We start from the raw sequence: 23,015 nt of genomic DNA, 5'->3' as shown, positions 1-23,015 counted from the left end.
CAGTACTTGTGTATTCAAACCAGTATGCTCATCTACTTAAATACTGCCTCATCCTCTTTGATTTGTTAGGAACCCTCTCTCTTTCACTAGAGTCCTGGGTTCTTCTCTGATCCCTGCAATAAGAACCGTATGGACAACCAGTCACAAACACGACTGTTACCAAGTTCAGAGCGGATACTTGCACAGGTGAAAAAGAAATTCTCCCTTTTGCTCTTTTCTTTTCAAATGTGCCTGCAAGTGAGAAACTAACACACTGGGGTATGCACCCATCTACGTGCTGTCTGTGAACAGTAGGACTTCAATGACGTCTGGGGCTCCATGGAGCAAGGACTTACGCTTGGAATGTTTGTCACAGAGAGCCGATGCCCTCATGTCACAGAGCCTCAGGGATCCTTTGCTGCTGCTGTAGACAAAGAGATTGCAGTGGTGGGGATGGAACTCAGAGGCAGTAATCACTTCTGTCAGGTCCTCCATATTGGCTGGCTTTATATCTACAATGTCTGAACGGAAGTTGCATCAAGGAAAATGCAGTTATCTACAGGTAAACCACGACTCTTACTTGAAGGAAGCATGCAAATGTACACACACATAACGCTTTTAAAGATATACTCATTTGTTTGGCAGTAGTACAGTTTTAAAGTCCCATACCTAGCCCACTTATACCAAACCCAAAGAGCAATGTAAAGGTCAAAATCAGCATGGTTTTACTGCAGGTGCCATTAGCAGGTCACCAGTTATCCATGCTGTGCAAAGACATCAAAGAAACAGTGTTGCAGGGACATAGAATTCTCACTTCAATTCTTCATTGAAACTAACAGAGGGCAGGTAGCTACATCTCCTGCACTTGCTATTGAGATAATGAATGCTGCCTGAGAGGGAACAATGCACTGCTCAGATCTGCTCACTCCACTAAAATCACTGCCTTTTATGATTATGCAACTTAAGCTAAAAAATGCATATAGCATAAGGTAAAATCTCTTTAAAAAAAAAAAAAAAAAAAAAAAGGTACTTTTTTTCCAAAGGCACATGTGGCAAATACATGAAATAAATTTGGGTGAACATATACTAAATTATTTTCCTTTTAAAAAATTACGCATAGTATTAGGTTTGCTATTTGAATATTTAAAAAGAACTATCTGAAATGTCATTCTTAGGTTTTTATGTAAATGACGCCCACTACCAAAATCAGTAAGAATTTCTGTGACTGAGAATCGCACACCTGAATCATTTAAGTGAACATCATCTGGAACAAAAATACATCAAATATCTAGTTTCCCAAGCACAAACTTGTCAGCTTGATCACCAAAGATTACCCACATGAAGTGTAACTCTCATGGTGCCTCTCCAACACTTACATCTCCACTCGTACACGTTACCCACCTTAAAACCCAGGACCCACACTGAGCCCGTGTTTGGAGGAGAAGGCCAGTCTGTGAAAGACTGCTTACAGAGAAAAGAATGAAAGTCAGGGGGCTGGAAGAAAGCAATAGATACACAAGCATAAAATGAAAGAAGGATATATATGTAAAGCAGTACATTTAAATAAGATTTTAAATCAAATAGGGCATTTTTGCATGGCCCTCAGCAATCTGCTACAGATAAGCCATCCAAATGTTAATGAATCCTTCGAACAAGAAAAGTAACATTACCCTATTTTACTGATGAGTTTGTGCGAGAAGGAATAAAGGATTTGCATAAGATCACATGGGAAATGCATGTCAGAACAAACCCAGATCTACTGAGTCCCAGTGCAGTGCCCTAAACACAAATCATCTCAGTGCCTGCATTCCCTGAACATAAAATTTGAATCAGCTGACGGTCAAAATTTAAACATCTCAGTGGATAAGATAAATGAGAAAACCTGGTTTATTGATGGTGAGGGAAATCATGTATCATGGTACTAAGCCTGTTTCTGTTCCCACTGTGACCACTTCCCAAATGGAAGACCAATCAAAGACCTTTGATTGATTTCTGTGGGAATGGGATACAGTCTATCATCACCTTTACACTCCATACTTTGATCTTTCCCCAAAAGATAGGTCTGGAACACTACAGTGAAATGTTACAAAAGATTCAGAGATAATTATCTTAATGACTGTGCATACATCACACTGTTGTGGGTTTGGGTTTTTTTCTTTTTTTTCCCCCATGAGGTTTAGAAAGGAAAATATCAGCAAAACTATTAATATCTTGTGACATTTAATAACAACTAGGAATGAATTAATGTTGCATTTTAACTGCATTCCTACTTGTACTATCACATTTGCATCCATCTCCAAGAATCCATCATGATTAATAAAAGTGCAATGAATGTTAAGATGTAGAAACATTGATTTACCTGTTATATAAAGCATCACTAAATAATCCTGAAAATCAACAGAAAAAAATAACCTTCATTCAGTTATGTGTATTTGGTGAATTTGCCTCAAGAAACACCTTTAAGTAAAAGCAATTGCTTTCAGGGATTGAATTACTTTGTGGAGTTCAGAAAAATTACGGTTACTCAATAGAAGAATTTTACCTCTCAGCAGAGAGATGAATAATTGCTGAGTGATGAGAAAGATATAAAATATAAATGGAGTATATGAAACAGTCATGGTAAGTATCATTTTTCTGGATGCTGAAGACACTACTGATGAATTTCTTTTCATTGTGTAATGTGAATAAACCTATGCCGAATAATGAAATTAAATATTCCATTCTCCTGCCAGAAAAGCAGAAAATACTTGAAACATGCTGCATTTCCAGACATGATCTAAATCTCCACTGAGAAAGAACCTCATTTGCCTACTGAGGATCATAGCAAAAATGAAAATTCATCATTTCACTAGGTTTAGAAAAATTAAAACAGTAACACTGTATTGAAGTAAATAACCAAGGGACCAGAGAGTTGCAGACGAGATTTACCCCAAATGCATTTGTAATAATAGATGGAAAAACAGCCTTTGTTTTGACAGCTACAGAATCCAATATATCAAAAGAAGAATATGTCACACAAAAGAACATTTTCCTCCTCTCATGATTTTTGCCATCTATTTGAAAACAATCAAGTACAGCTTGACATGTGATGCATGGGAACTGTATTTAAACTAGCATGACATGGTAAGGGCAAGCGTCTCCCAAGAGACATTTCTCATTTCTATTTTTCTATCTTCCTTTTGTGTCTTTTCTTCCTTTTAAGCACAGCATTGCATGGCAGGAAAAAATAACAGATTTTAAAAAACTGGACCAGACAGTGTGCTTCAGAAACAGGGCCTTTGGTGAACTTGAAAAGCACAGAACAGAGGGAATCTGGCAGAAACTGATTAAATGAAAATTCCACTGCTAAAGAGAAAACTATGGTAATAGCACAAATCTGTAGTTGTCTCCTGCACTACTGCCCTCCCCTATAATCAGGTCTCATGGAGGGCTGTCTCGAGTGGGGCACTGTCCTTCTCCCCCACTGCACTCTCCTCTGAAATACCAGTCACATCTGACCCTTGTGGTACCAAAGATGATCTTCCTCATCTTCAGAGTACGGAAAAACCACTTAGGATCAAAGGCATCTAAGACAGAAAGAAGAGTTCAGTTCACCATTGGCAGTGTACTAGGATGTAATTCTGTTGTCCTAAAAAAGTCAGTGTTTCTGTGCCTTAACAGGGTAGAAATTTCCCCTAAGAAAATGAAAAATATGTTCATATTGCTTTGACTCCCACACATGCTTGACAAGAATATGGCATTTTGATCCTTGGTAGATAGTTGTGCCAAGGGAAGGTTGAACTTGCACCTTGCCAGTGATGGGCTAGAATACATTGGCAGTCTTTCAATTCATTAACATTAAAACAAGGAATAGAAAATATATTCTTGCTTGCAAAAAATAGAACAGGTCTTCCCCCCTTAACTATTTGCTGCTTACATACCAGACCTGTCCTCCACTGCTTGGCTCCATGAAACAGGATAAAACTATGAAGAGGCCAGCAGACTTTATAGACGCTCTCCACAGCAAAATGGAAATAAAAGGCCGAGTACACCTGGCAACTACAATGGTGAATGATGATGTTCTCACCGTTGGGTTAGTAGAGCTACAAGATCAGGAAAGGCAATTTTTGGAAAAGGCAACAAAGCTACTCCAAAGGCAATGTAACCTTAACTTTGGCTGAACATCTACGTTGCCTTCCCCAAATTATTCAAGAACAGAAGTACAACAAAGGAGAATGAGCAGGGCAGGGCCTGGCTGTGAGGAGGCTTTAGGGAAAGATCTGAGGAAGGGGGGAGGGGGAGAGAAGAAAAATTCAGAGAGGAAAGAGCATAAGGAAAGGCATGATTAACAACCTGCAATGATATGCAGTGTGAGGAATGTGATCTGAGTACACAATTCACTTATATGGTATGTTTAGTTCTAATCCAGTATTGTGCGCTGCTGTTGTGCAGTTGATAGCAAAATGAGGATAACAGGAGGAAGAAAATTTGTTCCATTGCCTCTGGGCCACTGATCTAACAGAAATATTCCCCTCTGGGAGAAGTCACTCCAGAAAGTTCCTTTTATTGCAGGTTACAATGTTGACCCTCACCTTGATCCAAAATTCATATTAATCAGACTTCTCCTCTTGATCAGCTAGAATATAAATGAGCATGCCTGCTTTATGCTCATGCCAAAACATGTATAATGAGAATGTGGAAAACACACAGGGTTCCTGCTGAGCAAAAAAGGTCCCAGAATAAGTTTCCTTGTATGATAATGGTAACATAGCAGTCTCCTCAAAACAGATTAAATTCCCTTTGAAGTGAACAGTATGCATAAAGAAATAGCTGCTTCATCTTCCTGAAACCATCAAGGAATTCTACAAGAAACTGAATTTTGCAGAGAACAAATTTGTAGCTCACAAGCTATGGCATACAAAGGGCTGAATCTTCTATCATTATTTTGGAATAATCTTTAAATGACTTGTGGGTTCAGTGCAAGGAAGAAATAGTACTTATGGTCAGAAGTAGGCTCGAGAAAAAAAATTACTTGCCCCCCCTCCCCCTTTATTCAACTGCAATGGAGGAGGAGAGGCTTTCTAAAGAAAGCCAGACAAATTTTTCCATAGTTACTTCACAAGAAAAATGAAACTCTCACCTTTCTTATTTCAATATATGCTGATATGACACTTCATTTTTATCCCTGCGTGGGACTTAGGTTTTTTGCAAATTTAAGCACTTTCAAAAAATAACCTTCAGCATAACATATCTTACCAAACCTGGCTGTTCCCTGTGTTTTCCACAGAGGTTTGTTCGGGTTACTAATTTTGTCTGCATCTCACACCTACATTTCAGCCTAGCCCTAGAAAGATTCACTGACTAGTAGTTGAAATCAATAGCAATTCATGGAAGCTGCCAGGGCTTCAGTTTAGAGTAATTGATTACTGTGGTCCTGCTGAGGCGCTACACTTTTAATATACGCATTTCTCTGAGTGGTTTTCCCTGTTAGTCATTTAGTGCACACTATTTTCATTATAAGGAGGAAACTCTGATGCCTACAAGCCAAGCTCTACCAGTTTTACACTTCCTACATGATGGTTATATCATTCCTACACCATGTGACAGTTAAGAAAACGAATTCCAAATGGCTCCAGTTTTCTTCCAGGCTGGGTACATAAGGCCTCAGTGTGCTTGACAACATCAAGGTGCGATCACAAAAATCTTATTATCAACAAAAGGAGCAAGCCCTAACCTCTCAATAACCATCAACTCCTTTCCTCCCATTTCTTATAGATACACTGTATGTTTTCACTGTTGAATGGCAATTCTACAATAGGCATAAACTGACAATATGGACAGCATTGGATAGGGTCCAGCTCTGTATTTCAGGCCTCTTGTCCAAGAGTCAACGGGTCCTGAAATGAACTGTCAATAGGGTAATAGATCTAACCTTTCCTTCAAATTCCAGTGTTTTACCTTAGGCAAAGAGAATATTTATATTCCAGGTAGTCCCAATAGCCACAATGTTTTCCATTGTATGGCCTTTGCCCAGTGCTCCACTAACAGCATGTATTATATGGGTTTTATTCAAGTCCAGAGAGCTGCAATTACATTTTCTGTATCATTTGACTCTTCTGGACCACAAAAGCAGGAACTACATAAGCGTGTGCTTGTCCCAGCTGCCTTGAACCTAATACCTGTTAATGCAAGGTATTTATCAGGTTGTACAATGTCTTCCCAATTCTATATTTAACTCCACAGTATTTATAACAGTGATTCTTCAGACATCACACTGGAGTTGGGAACTTTGGCAACAGCCTAACACTGGTGGCGATTTGCTGAAAATACCAATTTAAATTACTTGTTTTTCATTGGAAAAAAATGTCTTTGTCAAAGGCTTCTGTAGTTTTCCTCCTATCAGGATTATGAGATACGAAAAGGGTAAAAACCACTATGGGGCCTGTTAGCTCTATGTGGAAGGCCAAACCCTAACCAATTACATTAGGTGCTGTGCAAACACAAAGGAATTGCTCACCATACAAAGAACACACACAAAGAGCATACAGAGAAGAGATTAAGTAATGTTAACACAGTTCTGTGGACTTCTGAGGTTTCTTAAATCAAGGATTACAGGCTAAGCCAGATGACAAAGAGCTGTTAGTGGAAGAAAGTCATGCTCATAGCTAAAAGACTACAGTAGCAATAAACTTTCTATCTATTCAGCTGGAACTAGCCACAAAGGAGAATCTGTCCGTGACAGCTAAACAAGAGGTTGAGATCTAGCTCATCCAGAGACAGGATGGTACATTCAGTACATCCTCCTGTATTATTGGCTGTGCACTCTTACACAGTGTGGGTAATAAGGGCTCTGCACGCTGGAATGATGCTCCCTGGGCAATGGCCTCACATTTATCCTCAGCATACCAGTGTCAGTACAAGTTGACCCTCATCTCCTCACAGTCTAGTACATAATGCTCCAGACACGCCTGATTTTGCTCTCTATTTCTGCCTTCTAATACCATAACACTTACAACACATGAGCAGCACAAAGATGAACATTCAGACCATTTCCATGTGTTTAGGAACAAAGATGTTACTGATTTATCTGGCATTGATAGAAACCAGAGTGCCAAAGGATGACGGGATAAACGTTGTTCAAGAATGTAACCTAAAGATCAAACTTCTGAAATTTCTGTCCCAAGTTTCATTTGGAAGTGGAGATACATGGTAAGAAATTCAAAGTAGTATTAGAAATATTTTCCATTCATTAGGTTTAAGGCAAAGTAGAGTCAGTATCAGTGCTAATGTTTTACAGAAAATGAAACTGAGGCAGGAAGTGGCCAAGGCTTGGCAAAGGCTAATTTAAGAGCCAGCAAGACTGAATTCTGATCTAGTGGTCTCTCTTCTCCATACCTGCAGCTGTCCAGTCATGGGAGTATTCACTCAGTTATCTTCTTGATTAATTGTTTTTGAGAGATTGTTATTATTATCCTCATAATTACATTTGTCTTTTGCAACTTTCTCCCAGAGTGCATACTGGTCTAATAACTCATTCTGAATTTGAGAGATCTCATTCTGATTTTTGCAACATCAAAATTACCTTGCATACCTATTATCTGGGTAGGATAAAAAGAAACAGAAGCAAGAAAGCCCTGAACCACCATTACATAAATATTACTTCAAAAATAATCCACATCTTTTATACATAGTTAGTAAAATTTTAGGTAATAACTTTTACTGCCATAAATTCAGTAAACATCAGACTTTGCTGTATACAAGTTGTAGAAAAGGAACTCTACTATATAAGAGAAACTGCCTATGGAATAGCTGCAACATTTGACTAAGTGCTGAAAGCAGAGAATTGTAGAATAGCACTGCTAGGAAGGAGACGATTTTAAATGGTGCAGGTCACATCCAAACTTTATCACAGATAGGCCTGTTCATACACGTTGCAACCAATGATTTACTTAGAGAGTGATGAATTTAGCAGTAGATACTGGAAAACTTTAATTTATTTAGGAACAGAATTTTTGGCTTGTTTTTTGAATGGAATGCCCACATTTTCAGCTGTAGACACAGTCACATGCCCTGCTTTATGCAGGCACATGCAACAACCATATGCAGATTCAAATTTTCAAGAGTAAAGACATCATTATCTGGATATACACAGCTGAAAGAAAAGTTAAGTGGATGAATCAACAGAGGAAGACCTGATTTTGTAAATGTACACCTGGAGTCACTCAGTCACTGAAAGATTGCAAAGTCATATTTAGTGCATATATTTGCATATGAATTGAGTATGATTTGTCTGAAACTACTGTGGCACACTTAATATTACACTTGGAACACAAATACCAGAAGAGCCTCAGGTACATATAAATTATTAACAGAAGAGCCCTATTAAGTCCCCCAGCTGAGCTTCTCTCAGGCAGTGCTGTTCTACATAGTATGGTTAAGTGGCATCATGTACTACATACTGGCAGAGGTTCCAAGAAAAGAGTGATTCAACATTAATAAGGCAAGGATAATTTATAAACAAAAGCAATATAATCTCTTTGTTGACAAACCTTTCCTGAAATACATTAGATGTTTAACAGACAACTGAGAGTGATCTACTTAGTTTACTGAATAGTAAACTGGTAGTACAAAGAAATATGACATATAAAATTCCCCAAACTCCATCTTAAAAATAGCCAGGAATTTTTTTCCCACGTAACTTGGAAATAAGAGATAAAATGTCTTCTCTCTCTCTCTCTCTTTTTTTTTTTTTTTTTAAATAACCTACATGCTAATACGTAATTCAAGAAATTTCTTCTTGGTAATTATTAAAATCCCATGCAGCTGAGGAAGATCTGTCTCTTAAATAAAAACAGACATAGAAATTCCAGCTGGAGGAATTTTAGAGCATTTTGGTGGCTATTTTTATTTTGCAATATGCAACTAATTCTTTCATATACATTTCAGAAAACCCAAATACAGTAGTATTTATATTGCACTAGATTGAAGTAATTCCATATTTTTACTGATTTTTCAATTTGAGTCACAAATAATACATTCTTGCAAACTTTAGCGAGCTAGAAGTGTCTTTCAGAACATAAAGCCCCACCCCCCCCCCTTCCCTGCATGCTTGTAATGGAAGTAGTGAAATAGAGCTATCTTCAAAAATAGCCAAATGTTTCTGAAAAACAGCTGCTTTAAAAACACTAATAAAACTTACATTCAAATCACCTTTACACATTACATAAGATACCTGAATAAAATCTTGTGCCAGGCCTTATTATCTGGTTACTTAATTCATTTGAAAGGATTTTCAAAAATGCCCATCAGCATATAGTATGACAACAGTCAAAACAGACTTGTTCTTTAAACTGGTGCTATAAGTTTGTGGAAGTTAATATGGCCTTTATTTACAGAGCATTTGTATTCCAAAGGCACAAACTACTGCAATTTCACGTGCAGTCCTTACAAATGTGTAATATGGCAACACAAAATAAAGTAATGGGTGCATTAATGAGAGTGTCCCAGCTCTTTTAATAGTCAAAGTTCCCAGGGTCTCAGGTTGTGACAGCTCACACAGGTACAGACGTCAAGCTTGACACAACACCTGAGATGACCACGTGAGCATTTTTGTGACATGTGTCTTTGTATGAGTACTCTTCAATCTAAAGATTTTTTAGCTAATGAGCTAAGCAAGTTAGATTATCTTCTTTTTTATGTTAATACTCTGAGAAAGATTGTGCTTTGCAAGGTTAATTTCAAGTCCAAACTCCCATGGGAATTAGAATAATTAGACTCATTTAAGAGAATTTGCCCCTCTGGCAGAGCTGATTAAATTATTTATACATTATCTTTTCATATAATTGTACCTAAAACTGTGTAAATCATTTTTTTGTCTAACTTTCAATAAATTCATAATACACGTTTTTCAAGTTGGATACACCGACTGCACTTGTGACCACAGAGAATGGCTCATTTTCAAAATGCTTCAATGAGAAATTAATCCAGAGGGAAACAGAAGCATGCAATTTAAAAGCTTCCACAATGACAACACACTGATTAAAACTCATCAGCTGAAGAAATAAAATTAGTAAGACAATAAATCTTGGACTGAATCCTGTTACCCATTTCCACAGGAATAACTTCATTGACTGCAGTCACATTACTCTAAAATATGAGTGCTGCTTAGATGAGGATCAGTTCCATGATGTGACCCTTTACCTGTAGTTTAATATTCTTTGACATAGTTTCCAAGTCCCTTGCTGCTAAGGATCTCAGATTCTGGATAACACCTGAAATTACTTTGGTGATAAAGGAAATCTGGTGGTTGATGCTAACAATCATTACAGCTCTATTAAGTGCTCTTTCTCTCTTCCATACTAATAAACTTGAAATAATGATATTTTAAAGTGCATTCCTGATACAAAACAGTAACTTGTTTGCTGCCGTCCCTATTAAACCGGAAAGCAATTGGCTCTACGGAGATCTGTGAAAAGACATTTTTGCCCTATTGTAACATTTTAAGTATCTCCTAGAGTCTCATTGCCTAGATCCCTCTACAAACACGTGAATTCAGTGAAATCCTGGTTGTGGTCTCTAATGCACTATTAAGGAATCCTGAAATGGTTTTTACCGGCTCAGAATTTCACACTATTCTTTATCATTTGCTACAACCCCAGTCAATTTTCTTTCTCCTTTTTACAATTCACTATACATTTTCCAAAGCAAGAGTATTCTAAAGCCTTAGGCTATGTTTTTCCTTACCTCTGCAGAAACAAAATCATAGGTATGGGTCTCTATCTGGGGACAACTGTGTTAGAGAAGACAGAGGGCTGGACAAAGAAAAACATTTAAAGAACAACGTAATCACATACTTCAAGTTGTGTGTGGACAGGAGTGGTAAGTACGAAAATTATGTATTCTGATTAACAAATTAATATTTCTATTAAACAATAAATCTATAGTGCAGTAATTATCCCAAGGCTATAGCTATGCTCAAATCACCTTAAATTAACTTCTTTAAAAGCAACTACAGACAAAGGAAGATACTGGTCATTGCCAAGTATGCAAAGACCTCAGCCGTAATTAGTTTTTCACAGCCAGATTCAACTCCTCCAATTTATTTATTTTGGAGGATGACTAGATAGGGAATATTTCCACAATGCTATCCCATGCCCTGCTGACACTGGTCTCATACACTCCAGCCATGCACTGTTTGCTCTCGTTGCAATACACATTTCAGCTGCATGGCCAGGAGGATCTCACCCAGGGACTCAATGCTGAGACACTGCTTAACTAGCTCTGATATTGCTCCTTTGGCTATCAGTCATGCTCTGTCATCCAATTCTCTCTGACTGGCTGACAGTCATATTCCTAAGGTAGGAGTCAATTTAAGGTAATCAGAATACTTAAAAGCAATTGTTTCTGACAGGGATCACAAAGTGTCCTCTGGCAAGAAGCAAAACCAAGTATTGAAAGACCACTTCTGCAGGTTTAGTCATGGTTTTCAGAGCTCCCTAAATCTGAACTTATAAATGCTTAAGAGATCTCTTAAAAGATGCTGAGACTTCTTGGTACCTCTTGAAAACAAATAATCTGGAAGTTCTTTATAGTGCCCACTCACACAGCCTTACTGCTGTAATTATTATCTAGTATTCGAATTACACAACTAGTCATAAAGGCAGCAATTTGCACAAGCTCTCATATAAACTCACAACTGTTCTTACTTGGAAAAGCTTAAAAGCTGTACTCAATTAAGATATTCTAAATAATGATGACCACATCAGAAATAATATTGTATCTGAATTTGATATAGTTTTACCTCAACAGAAGCAGAAGACAATTCAGTGCCTTTTTAGAAGGTCTAACTACATTAGTGCCTACTAGACAAAGTCATTTAAGCGATCCTAGAAATGCAGTTCCGTCTTGGCACTTTACACTGGGGACACACAGAATTTTCCTACAAATGAGTCTATTGAGAGTTCTTGAAAGGTTCCATTTACTATCGGGATTCTATGCAGTTCAGAGATGACAACTTACAGTTACACATACTATATACCTATTATTATTGACTATTTACTAATTTAATCCCTTGACTGACATTAAAAACATTTCTTGTGTGATTTTAATAAAAGAATCCTAGCTGCATTTTTCCTAATATGCAGCCAAAAACACACAAACCAAGGATGTATCTAGAGGGACCTGGACAAGCTCAAGAAGTGGGCCCAAGAGGATCTCACAAGGTTTAACAATACCTAGTACAAGGCGCTGCACCTGGGTCAGGGCAAGCCCTGGTATCAACACAGGCTGGGGGATGATGGGGTCGAGAGCAGCCCTGCCCAGAAGGACCTGGGGGTGCTGGTGGATGAGAGGCTGGGTGCACACACAGAAACCAGCTGTGTCCTGGACTGCACCCAAAGGAGTGTGGGCAGCAGGTCAAGGGAGGGGATTCTGCCCCTCTAGTTCACTCTGGTAAGACCCCACCTGGAGTGCTGTGTCCAGTTCTGGAGATTATCTGAATTGTTTATACTTTCTGCTTACTTAATTAAAAGAATCTTTCCAGAAATAAGCGGCTATTTTTCATGATTTCAAGAATTCCATTAAGTACCTTAACACCATCATATCTATACAGCACTCTGTTGTGGTCCCATCAGCAGCACTTTATGGAGCTTTATGTTGGAGTTTGTTCCTATCCTAAGCCTCAGTATATGGTTTATGGTCTGCTGCCCCTCATACATACCTTTGCTGACACAGAAATAATAAGCATTAGGAATAAAACCTACATAAGAACTAGAGCACCTGCTGCTACTCTATTAATGACACTTTAGCAGAAGTTATTACAGAACTACACCAGTGTAAAGGATCCTCAAGTTACCACATGATTTGGTATCTATAGTTTCATAGGTAATTGCAAAATAATTTATCTTTAATAAGCTGAAAAGATCTCAAACCCAAAAGTTAAAAGGCAAAGTCAATGGAACCTGATATTTTGCAGAGCTTTGAGAATCAGATCACTTTAAAACAACCTGAAATAGATCATGAATTATTGCTAAATGGGTAATAATGAATCCCACTCTACTATAGCAATTTTTTCTCATGAAAAGCTTTTCCATTGCTTCAGATAAGAGTAACATAAATGGAAAATTCTTGAGAAAGACAAGAGTCTACAAGGCTTAAGGACTATAAGTCAGATATGAAAATCTTCGGGTTTGCCACTGTCAGCTCTTACTAGAAGACTCTTTTACTAGACAGACAGTATTCTGTTCTGAAAAAGTGGAGTCTAGCAAGGGAATCCCATCAACCTGGAAACTAATCAGCTCGTTAAAACAGCTTTTTTCCCCCCTCAGTTGTTCACACAGTGTCTTGGGTTATGTAAGCTAAAAATGTGTATTCTATTTCATCTGTTGAAAGCTGGTTTTGGGGAGATGTTTTTTCCTTCTCTTGTAACTCCAGGGGGGAGGGGAGCGGATGCCTTCTGATAATGGCCCAGCCATTAAATCCAGGTGGGGCAGTGTTTCTTATCTCTTTTACCACCCCTCCATCCTCCAGGGGGACATCTTCTGATAATGGGCCATTAGGGCCCACCAGTGACATGACACATTCCATCATCCCATGGTGAGATGCTGCACACAGTGGGGGAGGAGCCAGCTGTTCCTAGCTAGATAAAAACTGAAACTGAAGGACACAAGGTATTCTGTTTTTCCACTGGATTCCTGGAGGAAGACTGGACCCATCTTGTCACCACTGGACTTTCTACAGGACCATCTCTACTCCACAGAACCACATCTGTTACTCCAGGAAGACTTATTTGGACTGCTTCCAACACCCTGACCAACAGGGTGTCAGGTCGTATCCCTGACTCTGTCAGAGTTTTTCCAGGATCTTTGTTTGCTTCCTTGCTTGTTTTTTTGTACTACTACATTTGTATTTTCCTTTTTTAATATCCCTAGTACAGAACTGTTACTCCTATTCCAATACCTTAGCCTGAAAGCCCCTAACTGCAAAATTATAATAATTTGGAGGGAAGGGAGTTTACATTCTCCGTTCCAAGGGAGACTCGAGCTTTCCTTGCGAAAACTGTCTTTCAAAACCAAGACACACAGGACTGTTTTAATGAGAAAGGCAAAGCAATCATTTCTCAAAAGTTAGAATAAGAGAGCTCTCCAAGCCTTGGGATCAGAGTACATGGCACCTCTGCAATCCTCTAACTTGCAGACCTGATTTAACTTGCAGGCATCTTCATTCTCCTTTACCAGAGAGAGACACAATGTTTGTGGGAGAGGGAGAGACTCTGGGAAGTAAAGAACAAAAGAAGAACACAAATTTGAGGAAAAGCTACTCAAATGTTGCTAGTAGCAACTCAGCTGGAATGTAACTCCATGGCAGAACGTTCACCTTTCAAGTACCTGATAGAGACTGACACACTCTTCTTGACAGAATAGGAAGTGCTAACATAGGTTACACAGAGCTCTCAAAAGAGAAATAAGGTCTGCCATCTCCCAAACAGAAGGTGCGTTCTGTAGGAAAACAGTGCTGTGGGTGGGGGTGGCAGCAGTTTCTCACACAGTACAGGCATGCTTTTGAGAGCACGGAAAATGCATCCTTGTGCACAGAGCTTGTGCACAGTCATCCTGGCTCAGGCATTTTTATACAGCCCAATCTCACTCAAGGGTACAAACTTCCTCCACAAATAACAAGACAATACTGCAGATCTGCTTTCAGTTTAGCTTTCACATACACAGTACTGAGCATTCTGAGCACTCTGCATTTGCTCTATATATGCACTACATTCAGATGCACAGTGGGCTGCCACAAACTTGGTCTCCATCTGTGTACCACGTTGTTTTGGGTTTTTCCATTTTTTTCCTGTTGTTTACTTCTCAAGTAAATTCATTTTCCCGAGATATGGTGCCTAACAAACTGACTATCCAAGATATGCCTCAAATACCAGAATACATTAGACTACAAGAAGGCCCTATGGTGATTTGCTAATTAGCTTAACCCTTTTGGGACACAGAAGAAGGAATTTTTTATTAAAACAGGATAACCCTGGACTATATTGATCTGACTGAGAAATGAGTATTTTAGTCAAGATGAGTCTCAAGATGAGCACATGCTGGAAACAGCGATGTTGTTTCCATAGCAATGCCATGACAGCCTCTGGAGTGAAATAGTGTGCTACCAGGAAATGAAGGGAATTCAAGTGCTATGAGCTACACAGTTCTGTGAGCAATCCAAATACATTCTCATAAAGAATATTTAGTGCAGCTAGATAGTCCAAAGATTGCTGCTAATGGCAAGTAAGCCTTATCAGCATGCTCCTGGCAGTCCTTTTTTGCTCATTCACTTCACCCAAGATGGCTATCTAAATGCTTAAGCTATGGGCAACACTGCTAAACCATTTCAGACCAAACATTAACAAATACAGCAACCCTTACCTTACTTCTTTTCCAGTGCAGAATATCATCCTTAATTAAGGTCACCGATTCTCACTCTCCATAACACAACCAAACACATTAAACCTTAAACTGAAAAACCCAGTATGTGCAATTATTTACCAGACTAACCTTCCCCCTTCCTTTTCTCTCACCTCCACCTCTCCCTTGCCTCCTCCTGCCCAGAGGAGATCAGATCTGCTTGCAAGTGAGAAGCAATGTAAAGAAGTCCTGCATACTCTTCATTAAAATTTACATAGGCATAGCATAAACTCACTTGTCTGCTTTTCACCCTAGTCAGTGCTTATATTAATACAAAAGCAAACCAGAAAAGCACTATTTATTTATTTTAAAAGTTGCATTTTTTCTGCTCAAGGCTTTACTTAAGGTAAATATTCTGGTCAAATTCTGCAAAGCTGATTTAAAATATTTTCCCAAAGCCTACAGAAAGAAAATTAATTTAAGACCTCCATTGCTCTGTATTTTCAAAGAAATGAAAAATTATCAATGATTTGTAAAACTGCTAAAAGATGGTTATAACCAAACTGTTCTCAAACTAAATTCCACAGGGCAAAGTAGTTTACTTGTAAAATACCTAAACACACTGCTGCTGATTTAGTCTTTCTCCAGCATTTCCTATGCAGTTTGTAAAGATCTTCAGACATGAAGTGAATGTCCAGAAACTCTACCACTGTATTTGTTGTTTGTGTCATTGTCACAACCAGACTCTTGGGTAAACAGATTGTAGGTCATTATATGTAGCAGTGCTGCCTCTGAGGGAAAATAGAAAGACACATACTCATCCCTGCCAGATCTCTCATTAACAAAATCCACTTCAAACCAAAATGTTTTCTATTTATTGTTTTAAACATGCATTTCAAGGGATCAAGCCTTGAATGTAAAACAGCAAGATGCCTAATTTCCCTTTTGCATTCAGTAAAAAGATGTGAAACAAGCATTTTTAAAACAGCCCCAGCCTCTTCCTGCCTATCCCCATAAATGTGTTACAGAAGGCACCAAGCCTAGCAACATTCATTTATAATTTAAACTGTTTGCTTGGCAGAATTTTTTCACCTTAATATGTCTAGTCTTAATTGCAACTGGCACACCCACTGATTTTACCAAAAACTCATCTGCTTCCAGGAAATTTTTATGTAAGTTGTTTTTCTGTGGGACAGAAATGCAGTTTCAGGGACAGGTATTTTTACCCAGGGAAAAACACATCCCTGCAATTTTACAAGATGTACAGGGCTCTATATGGATGGAAAGATACCTGTCAGGAGACTGATGCAAGTTTAACTTACTCATCCCCTTCTTTCAGTTATCATGGCCTCCCAGTTAATTCCCCAATGTGAGCAATATTCTGCAACAATCTCACCTTCACTTAGAATACCCAGGTCTAAATTTCTGTTTATCAAAGAATTAGGTAAAAGTAATCTTCCTGATGACCTGGTTTTGACAACTGAGTACAGATGGGCACAGCATATATAGTCTGAAACAGTAGTAGTATAGCCTCTTTAACTCAGCCTGCTCTCCTGAACACACACAGGTATCCAGCCACAAAAGCCAACCTGCTGCCACCATGGGCTCCTTAGCAGGAACATTTTGCCTCTAGAATTGATCATCCCATTACCTAGTGTCATCTCCTACCACTGCCTGAACTCTCTCATGACAGTCCTCAGATTTTCATTCCAGTGTAAAAGAAGAAGCAATATCTGTATCCCAATCCAAGACAGAAATCCAAGTATCCCAAAGACACTGTCTCAGACACAGGAAAAGTTTCCTATCCTAAAACTCAAAAAAACCACTCCTAATTTCATTCTCATCACCATTCTTAGAACACACTCAGAAAATGAGTGTGTCATTATAAACTTTATCATGTTTTAAGAGCTAAATCAATGAATCAATCTGAAACCTCCAAACACATTTTATCAGTAAATACTCAACCACAGGAGTGGGCTAATACTTGAAACAGACTCCACAACAGCTATTCATTTACGGCTGATATTTCTGTCAGAAAGCACTTAGTGTGGCAAATGACACTAAAAATTTGTGTTGTCCTCATGAACTTTAATAACAAATACTTACTTGGTTTTTGAAACTTTTCAGGAGTATCTGTCTTGGCAATCCATGGATTATGAAATCACTTTAACACAGTAATAGGAATTGCCGAAGGCAAAGCCTTACTTTGCACGAGCATTCTGGAATGTGATCTGACGATCATACACAGGTGTACAGGGATTGCTGTGCTTGGTCTGACCCACTGCTCTGCCTTAGAAGAGGACAGACAGTAGAGGAGAACACACAGTAGAGTCACAGGTAAAAGTGTCCAGGACAGAAAGAAGTCTGGAGGGTGAAGCTGCTGTGAGGAGGACACTGTCAGAGCCACACTGCTACTCCAAATAGGCGTGCTGCCAAGTAATCTTGAGCTGTCTTACTAAAGAATGGAACTACAGTTGCTTGGATATCAAAGCAGACATAGCTGCACTTTGAAGTACCACATATAAACTGTTCCTAAATAAACAGTCATATTAAAGAGAGCCCCCTTTAAGCTTGCTTAATCTACACAGGTGAAGGACAGAAAAACAGTATGAGTTTGGAAACAAATTGAGGATATTCACTACAATCCCCAGGGTAAGGGCACCTGCCACTTGACCCTGCAAAGGTAATTCTTTAAGGACATTAGGTGTTCAATTTAAAGATCATTGTTTCCTGTGACATTAGCAAAATATGGTTTAAGTTTCAAAGATGACCTGGCCCACAAAGGAAGAAATACAATCACCAGAGACAGGGAGAACACTCCACCTCATTGGTGCCTTCTCCGAGGAAACCTACCCCAACAGGACAACTTCCCTTTGACATCTAATAGTCCCTCCTATAAACCCACAGAGACATATTCTTCTAACTCCTTTTGATACACCCAAAAAGCAATCACCATAGGAGCACAACATTCTGACCTGGCTCCATAACCTGTTTCTCTTACCAGTCTATTTACGTTCTGCAAAACACAGAGAACCACTTTTCTTGGCTACATTCTCTTTTGCTCCCCCTCCAAGGCACCCTGTTGTAGTTCAAGGGGCAGCCTCACAGATGGCCAGAATGACTCCACAATCGAGTTTTCATGTTAACACCAGCACTTGAAACATCAATGCCTGCATTAATCACAGACACAACTCACCCAAAACAGCTGAGCCTCACCCCCAAACTGTACTCATCTCAGGAATTAGGGTTCTGGGAAGCGGGATGATGGGGAATGGGGGACAGGGGCAGGGTAAGGACTGACCGTGCAGCAAAACAAGGTGCAGTCTCTCAGCATGAGATGTCTACAGGATATAACAGTACAGAGTATTCTAGTCACTTGGATGGTTACCATTCAGCTGGCATGTTTCCTTTTTAAATGTCTTTAACCAACACCATTATTTTTCATATAAAATTCCCTGATTTTTCAATCTCTCAGCTGTCTTTTACAATATCTCAGCATTTTCTGTTACAAATACTGCAGGGATTCTGGTAAGCAAAGGTATATTTTAAAACCCACAGAAAAATATTTTAAAATAGCTCTCTTAAGCCCTACTAATAATGTGAACACTGAGCAAGGAATCACAATAAAGGATACTGAAGCTCCTATCTGTGATAGCTAAATGCCAGAGGTTAATCCTGAGATCATCCGCTGACATGTACGTCTCACAGTCACTGTTGACGGATATTGAGTTGACATGATAGGTGTGACCATTAGCAAAGATTCTCCTGGGAGTGACTTCTACCATCAAATCCATGGGTTTCAATACAGGCACCTGCCAAGAAAAAAAAGAACAAAACACAAACCAGAAGGAGAGTAAGACTTGAAAAACTGTTTTGCTATGACGATGAAAATTCCAATAGAGAGAAAGCATTCAAAGACTGCGATGTTATAAAACTTCTTGACAGCAGACACAAGCTGAACTTCCCCATGGATTAACTGCTGGGCAAGGCCCTCCTTGCCAAGAAGAGACAAGAGGGAGGCAAAATGATGGAAAGCCTGGTCTGTGGGGAGGGACTGTCAGCTGCCACAGAACAGGTCAGTCCCAGTGCACGAGCTACTGTCCCACATGTGTGGGAGGCTCTGGCAAGCAGTGAAGCACTTGTATTTTGCTTTTGCTAAAGGGTTTGCCATTAGCTGTAAATACTTCACTGTATTTGTTTTGCTACTTGACATTTCTCTTTCAAAAAACTCAAGTGGTGAAAAGGCTGTAGTCTCAGAGAAACATAATAAAGGCCTGCAAAACAAAGCCAACATGACATACTGTACATACCCCTGAAAAGCCAGTATCACAGATTATCACTCATCAGTGTGCCCTCATTATTTCCCTGTGTGTCACTTCAAAGTCATGCTTTGAGTAGACAGTCAATTTATTCCCCATCAATAAAGCATAAAACACTGTAAAGTTGTGGTCCATGACTGGGACTATTTGATGTTGTTGAACGTGCATCAGAAACTATCATACATCACTATCATACATCAATCCACAAGGTAGTTTAAAGAAGAACACAGAGTAATTAAACATTTGAGTTTCATTTTCTACTAAAGGAACAAAACTCAGCCTTTGAATTACAGAATCACAGAATATGTCAAGTTGGAAGGGACCCAAAAAGATCACAGAGCTCAACTCCCACCCTGAAGAGCACCATCACCAAAAGTCACACCATATGCCTGAGAGCAGTGTCCAAACGTTTCTTGAAACTCTGCCAGGCTTGGTGCTGTGAGCACTTCCCTGGAGAGCCTGTTCCAGTGCCCAATCACCCTCTGGGTGAAGGACTAATATCCAGCCTAAACCCCCCTGACACAACTTCAGGCCATTCCCTGGGGTCCCGTCATGGTCACCCCAGAGAAGAGATCAGGGCCTGTCCCTCCTCTTCCCTTCAAGAGATGCTGAATTCTCAGAGAATTCTCAGACTATAAGACATCTGGATTACTATTGTTTGCCTAATCATACAGAATAGATAAATATTCCATTAATGTAGTCATATTTACCCTTTGGAAGCTTTTTCTCCCAAGAGACAATACTGGCTTGTTTTGTTTTCACTAATAAAGACATACTAGTGTTTATACACCACAGCCTTCCAGTTCTAACCTTTAGCCACTTCCTTTGCCAAAACACCTGGAGTGAATTCAGCCAAAAAAGTCATTAACATGTGGATGATGGGTCTCCTCTCCAACGAACAAGTGGCAGGAGAAAAGGAAATGGCTTTAACTTGCACTGGGAAGGTTATTATATTATAATTGGATTAAATTGGTTATTGTATTAGAATTGGATATTAGGAAAGATTCATTCACCGAAATTTTTGCCAACCACTGGAAAGGGCTGCCCAGGGAAGTGGTTGAGTCAGCATACCTGTAGGTATTTAAAAGATTTAAAGTGGCACCTGGGTACATGATTTATTGAATATGGCAGTGCTGGATTCATGGTTGAACTTGATGATCTTAATGGTCTTTTCCAAACTAAAAAATTCTATGATCACATATGCTTATATAAGTTTCATGACTGCATGTTTTCAGCAACACAGCATCTCAGGTTTACCAGAGCACAGACTTAAATCCCACTCTTGAAATAACTCTTTTATAAAACTGAAAAAAAAAGACGAAACTGAAATTTGGTGTACTGTCTTTAACACAGTTGCTCTGCATGTGGCAAGAACCTGTTCAGAATTAATTACAAGTAAAATGTTTCTAGCATAAGAGGTTAAAGAACCTTTTATGAAAGCACATTAAGTACAGTAAGAAAATTTTATCAGGAAAAATAGAGCCAACATGAACTCTCAAAAATACTTATTTTTGTCAGTATATCTTAAAGCATTTGTGACTTGAAAGTAAGTGGCAGCTAAAGCTTCAGTTAGAATGACCACAGAAATGTTTAGCATTAGGTACATATTTAAATCTTTTACTGACTGCAGTACCTTTTTCATACAGAAACAACAGAATTTTGGACATGGACAGCTTACCTGCAGTGATGTTACTGTAGAAAGATCTTTAAGCTTTCCTTCTTCATCTTTTAAGTTGTACCCCTCTGGTCTCTTATCTCTTTCAGTAATTTTCCACAATTTGATTGTTTTATCTTTAAAAGAAAAGACAAGCAACTGTCAGCTTAGGAATTCTAAATGCAATTACTCACCTTTCACAACATGTATCTTAAAAAAGTTTTTATACCTTGGTTTAGACAAGTCCTGTGCTGAAAAAGTCTGGGTCACTTCATTCTGCACATCCAGAAAACATTGCCAACAGACAAAATACTCATAAAGCACATCCCAGATCTTCACACCGAGCCAGGAGCTCCTGGCAGCTCACAGACTGTGTGGAGCATGGAGAGCACATGCTGCTCATGTCTCCAACCTGGCAGTTTGCAGGTGGAACAAACCCAAACTACTCGATGATCACTGCTGAAGCTCAGTTTAACAATTTGACTTGGCAAGGAAATAACCTCAATATTAACACCAGTTTGGCATTAATGCCACTTTGCTAGGTTACTTATAAACAGCACAAGAACAGCATGGAGTACACAGCCAGACCAATGACCCCTTCCTGGCCCACTGTGGGAATGGGCAGTGTGCATTGGTGTAGTATCAGGAGCTCCTGCAAATGAAAGGCTGCATAAAAAACATGGCATTTCTCCCTCCTAATGGAAAGCAGTTGAGAAACAACTGAGGAAAAAGGAAAAACGCCAATCAAATTGAGAAATGTGTTGTGATGGCAAGAGAGATAAGTAAGGAGAAAAATATATTAATCTTGCAAGGAATGGAATAAAATCTAGACTCTTCCTTTCTCATGAAGGGTGAAGCACATGATGAGAGACTAAAGATGTCTTTCAGTTAGCAAAGAGCCTCTGAAAACAACAAACACGTTTTAAACATTTCACACTGCATTTGTCTTTGAGGGGTTTTTGTACAAGCTGAAGCTCCAGATTTCCTAACGCTGATTGTCCACTCCAACTGTGGTTGTGCTCCTAACCTGCCAAACTAACACTTCCTAGACTGAAAAGTCAATGCCAACTCTTCTGCAAAAAATCCGTCCCTGAAATTCTAATGGTTGTTTTGCTCATCTGCTTATGCAGGAGCAAAAGTCTTTCCAAAGCTTCTGCCCTTCAGCTGCCAGCACAGATTTATTAACCTCAGTTTCTGCATCGCTTCTGATTTCATCCCACTTTCTTCCTTTACCTTTCTTTCCCTAAGTACATAGCTGAGCATAGTAATTTTCCCAGCGTGACTGCTCCAAATACTACTTTGAAATGCTAGTAAAAAACACTTTAAAGAAAGGCTGTACAAAAAACATGAATTGATCTACATTTCTATAGTAACTTTTAAATTTGAACTTTGTTTAAAAATCAATTCTTCCATTACTCATTTTTTTTACTATTATGCACCTCTTAATGATATTGATATGCTAATATACAAGCAAAAAAAAAAAAAAATCACAATACAATTACAGTCAATCTACAGAACAAAAGGTTAGTTCAATTGTTAACATTCAATCTGTAAGTAAAAATCTCCTTTTAAATATTCAATAAATTTCATTTATATTGTATATCATGTTAATAAATTACTAAAAATACACATAGGTCATGTCATGCCCTTGGATACTTTATTACATGTAAATAGTGCACTCCTGCTGAT

At 38.8% G+C, this 23,015-nt stretch overlaps 1 protein-coding gene across 8 annotated transcripts in view; it reads right to left on the bottom strand.

The window, feature by feature from the left end:
- PPP2R2C (protein phosphatase 2 regulatory subunit Bgamma) overlaps positions 1-23,015 on the bottom strand; it is a 204,495-nt gene that overhangs the window by 30,293 nt on the left and 151,187 nt on the right. For all 8 annotated transcript variants that reach the window (XM_040063879.2, XM_040063881.1, XM_040063880.2 and 5 more), the window contains 3 exons: positions 21,351-21,463; positions 18,988-19,165; positions 336-500 (listed from right to left, as the gene is read on the bottom strand). In XM_040063879.2, the coding sequence (XP_039919813.1) occupies positions 336-500; positions 18,988-19,165; positions 21,351-21,463 (456 nt within the window). The remainder of the gene's footprint in view (positions 1-335; positions 501-18,987; positions 19,166-21,350; positions 21,464-23,015) is intronic.

The sequence above is a fragment of the Hirundo rustica genome, chromosome 5, assembly GCF_015227805.2.
Source record: "Hirundo rustica isolate bHirRus1 chromosome 5, bHirRus1.pri.v3, whole genome shotgun sequence".
NCBI lineage: Eukaryota > Metazoa > Chordata > Aves > Passeriformes > Hirundinidae > Hirundo > Hirundo rustica.
This window is presented reverse-complemented; position numbering and strand designations above follow the sequence as displayed.